Raw genomic sequence first — 4,395 nt, 5'->3', positions numbered from 1 at the left:
CTGGTCCTTATGTGTGATTTGGGTATTTCCTAATTGATGGAGTGTTTATACAATGCTAATAACTAATAACAGCACTTGAAGGTCTGTGGCCACAGGAAATGGGAGAAGAGAAGAGAGCCAAAGGAAGAATTTGGACTAGATCATGCAGATAAATTTTCATCATATCCTCTCTAGCTTCCACTGTGGAGAACTTGGGTGGTCCTTATTTTCCTCAGAGAAAATGGAAACCCATTGATTCTACGCAGACTGTTCCCTGCTTTATACGTCTTTAACTCAATGGAAGCACCTGGTTGGGGTGTGTTTCCTTGCTTCACCTCCTTTCTCCCCTGCACCAGGCCAGGCTAGCTTGCTCACAAAGCCAATCACATCTCTAAAGCCCTGAGTTCAGTTGTTGGGGTGGAAAGGCCTGCTAGCGTGTAAAAGGCTTCTTGTCTTCCAGGTTCACTGTGACGAGCTGAGCTCCACCATGTCCTCCCAGCAGAGCGCGGCTTCCGCCAAAGGCTTTTCCAAGGGGTCTTCCCAGGGCCCTGCTCCGTGTCCCGCTCCTGCACCCACAGCCTCGTCTTCCTGCTGTGGCTGCTGTGGTTCCAGCGGCGGTGGCTGCTGTGGCTCTGGAGGCTGCTGTGGCTCCAGCGGTTGCGGCTGCTTCCCCAGGAGGCGCCGCCGACAGCGTCGAAGTGGGTGCTGCAGCTGCTGCGGGGGTGGCAGCCAGAGCTCCAGCAACGTCCAGAGCCAAGGCTGCTGTGGTGGCTGCTGAGGCCCCCGTCACCCTGTGAGCTGCTTGAGGCTGCCACTGAGCCCTGTTTCCCCACCCAAGTCCCTGCTGCATGTCACTGTGCTCCCGCCGGGGCTAGGTTGGGGTGTGCCTTCCTTCCCCACCCCCCAAACCTACCTGCACTGAATATTCCAAAACCCACCCTGTTCTCAGGCCCACCAAACTCTCTGACCCCCGTGTGATTTTTTTCCCCCGGAATCTGAGCACCATGTGTGGAATATTGGACCCTACCGTTGGCAGGGCTTTGCACACAGTTGGTGCTTAATAAATGTTCATGTCATAATAAAGCTTCTACCTCTCAAGAACTCTTTGTTTCCCATTGTTCTTCCATTCATGTGTTTATTACTGTGTTCTGTTACCCTGTCCACTACCTCTCACTTAGCCGTGGCTTGGCATACCTGAAAGGGAGAAAAATCAAATTCATGTCTGAACAAGAGTGGCTTCCTGTACTTAATTATGATAGCAGAAATCACAAATGGAGCCAGACAGTGTTCTAAGGACTTGATGTGACATGCACCACTTCACAGCATTCTTGCAATGACTCAGTGGGGGTAGGTGTTTTTAACCCATTTTACAGAAGAGAAACCAAGGATAAGTGACTTGCTCAGAGTCACTCAGCCAGTGGATGATGGAGAAGACTGGGTGTCCCACTCCAGGCTTATACTCCTAACTGCTCTGCTGTATTCCCGGAAACTTTCCAGAGCCTTCTGGTTGATGTGCTCACCCTCTGGCCCATCAGGCCCTGCACAAGCTGCTGTGTGGGAAAGATTTGGATCTGCAGTTCTTGGATCCAAAGATCCAAGGCTTTGGAATCAGGCAGTCTAAGACTTTCTTTTGCCACAGAGGATCATCAATCCACTGCTTTGCTTGCTGGGTGAGGAACGTGCCAGGAGCCTGGGAAGCTCCCTCTTTAGGCCTCATCCACGCATCTGGGGCCTGACCAGGAGTCATGGACTTCTGGGACTCTGTAGGGTAAGATGGGCCATGCTCAGAGCATGGCAATGTCATTCTCTTGAGGTGGCTGTGATGGTGGTAGCAGGATCATTCTGAGGTCTGAAGCCTAGGCCTGTGGGCCTAGATCTTACCTACTCACTTGAGGAAAGAAGAAACAGGGAGAACAACATCCCTGTGGTCTTGGCTGGTTCAGAATGCAGGAGATGGTAATACTGGTGGTGATAATAGGAACAATTGCTGCCACTTATTGGGCACTTCCTTTGTTCCAGGCACAGGGCTAGGCACTTTACATACATCTCTCAGCTGATCTTCAGGGTAATCTCAAAGTCTAGACTTTACTCAGATTTTTTTTTTTAATCTGAGAAAACTGAGGTTCAGAGAGTTTTAGTGATTTGCCTAAAGTCATATAGCTAGTGAATGTCCAAGGATAGTGAGTGAGGGAGATAATATTTGAACCAGGATCTGTCTGACTCCAAAGTCCTTGTTTTCAGAATTGGCATCATATTCTACTGCCTTAGAAATCCCCACCACTCAGGCAAAGGGTCACTCAGGCCTCTGGACACACCCAGGCTCATAGAAAATTGAAGCTTGGCTCCTTGGTACTGTTCCATCAGTAACCCAATGACTAGCAAGCTCTGTCCTGGCATCCACCCTGCAAAAATATTTGCTCAGAGGCGAGGTAGGAGATGGTCCATTGATTCATCCAGCAGAGGCCAAATGACCCCCATTGGGCAGCCTCTGAAGGGCAGCCCTGCTCTGCGTGGGAGGGGGCTCTACTTCCACCTCTGAGATTCTGTGATTCCTAGTAGGAGGTGACTTGTGGAAACTGTTTACAAACAGATGATATCACCCATGGACCTGCCCCTCCCACACAGTGATGTGTGTTGGAGCAACAAGCCTTAGGCCCCAGTGGAGGGGTGAGGTGGGAAGGGAGCTCTGCTTGACTCAGAATAGACAGAGTGAAGCTAGCCTGAAGGCAGGAGGTGACCCTCACACAGGAAGCTGATGCCTGAGTTTTGGGGAAGAAAGGCAGTGACTTATTGAGAGACATGTGAATCCTAATGGGAGTACACACCTTTGTATGTGAGGCATACTTGTATCAAATGCCTGGCTGTGGATGGCAGTACCATCAAGCTCATGTATCCCTGATCCAAGCAGGCTATCTCAGGGGTGGTTTGATGACAGGGATTTGGGCATTCAAAGAATAGTTTCATTACCGAAACTTGGGGAGCCACTCTGGATGGACTGGGGCTCTGTGTTCATGGCCCGCAACCTTTTCTGATGTCCAGAAGCAGTTAAAGATGCTGGTACAGGCATTCCCTCTGAAGTAGTAGCAGTCCCCCCTGGAAATGCTGGTATTTGGCAATGTGAGGTCCTACCTGGAGTTTGTTACTCAAAACACTGTAGCAGCCAGAATCAGATCTTTGGATAATAAGAAGTATTATTGAATACATTTTATTTACAATGGCTCAAGTTTCAGCTTACATTATGTTATTCTAGCGGTAATAGTAACAACTGATATTTATATGGAATTTAGCAGTTTATAAGGTATTATTAAATATCTCTTTCATGATTCTGCAAGAAAAGTGTTATTATTTCTGTTTAACAGACTGGAAAGTCTCTGGGGATTTGTGACCCATCTGAGGTTACTCAGCTAACAAGTTGACAGTCTCTGGTTGGACCAGCCTTCTAATGAGTTCCAGGAGAGCCAAGAGCCACTTCTTCTGAACCTGCACATTGAACAATTGAATAATGTCACTCAATTAATTATTTATGGACAGTACATGCCTGGCATTGAAAACTGTTGCAGGTACCTATTAGAGGTCAATAAATAAATGAATGTTTGTTAGTGCATCACATGGAGAGTGCTGTACTGAATCATTCTAGGAGATATGCAAAAGTATGTCTTGGCCTCAGTAGTTTATAGTCTGATTTGGGAAACATGATAAATAATCACACAAGGTATGAGTGATAACTTCACATATAAGAAATAACTTCATGTTCAAATACTGGTAATCCTTAACAACAAAAGAAATATCACAAGCTGAATATGGCATAGACAATGACCATCCCTATGGCTATCCATTCAACCAAATATATGGAATTTGTTACAGGACTTCAAATGAGGACAAATTACTGTGGACTGGGTTATTCACAATACCTTGTGACAGGGACTCTACCTCTGTGGATCTCGCCTGTGTGGACCCTGACTATAGGAACCTGCCATGGGGACCTCATATATATGTGGACTCTGCCTATGTTGGCTCACCTATATGGACCTACCCCTGTGCACTTGCCCATGTGGACCTACCATAGGGACCCTATTTGTGTAGATCCACCTGTGTAAACCTGCTGATGTGGAATTGCCCATGTGGATCCTGCCTGTGCAGACCTGCCATGGGGACTACACTTTCTAGTGTGAAGATAGATAAGAAAGAGAACAAGAAAAACATTATTTCACATGGTGAAAAGTGCTGTGATGAAAATAAAGAAGATGAGGTATAGACATTAAGTGGAGGTGCATGGGGATTTTAGATAAGACCAGGGGAGGCCTCTCTGAGGAAACACTCTCTGGGTAGAAAATGTGGGAGCCATTTCACAGATCAGGAAAGCACATGCTTATGAGCTTCCTGCCTCTTGGCAGCCTGAGGCTACAGTGTTCAAGG

At 47.3% G+C, this 4,395-nt stretch overlaps 1 protein-coding gene across 1 annotated transcript; it reads left to right on the top strand.

Moving 5' to 3' along the window:
- The first annotated feature begins 444 nt into the window (after positions 1 to 444).
- Positions 445 to 1,069, top strand: CRCT1 (cysteine rich C-terminal 1). The gene has a single exon (XM_080801313.1). It carries the CDS (start codon positions 467 to 469, stop codon positions 755 to 757), a length of 291 nt encoding a protein of 96 aa, XP_080657439.1. The 5' UTR covers positions 445 to 466; the 3' UTR covers positions 758 to 1,069.
- The last annotated feature ends 3,326 nt before the right edge of the window (positions 1,070 to 4,395 follow it).

The sequence above is a fragment of the Martes martes genome (genome assembly GCF_963455335.1).
Source record: "Martes martes genome assembly, chromosome: 4".
NCBI classification, from domain to species: domain Eukaryota; kingdom Metazoa; phylum Chordata; class Mammalia; order Carnivora; family Mustelidae; genus Martes; species Martes martes.
Note: the sequence above shows the minus strand (reverse complement) of the source record. Positions and strands in the feature narration are given on the sequence as shown.

Bases quoted from the DNA above. Each gene is read 5' to 3' on its own strand.
- CRCT1 (XM_080801313.1), top strand. From the start codon at position 467: ATGTCCTCCCAGCAGAGCGCGGCTTCCGCCAAAGGCTTTTCCAAGGGG.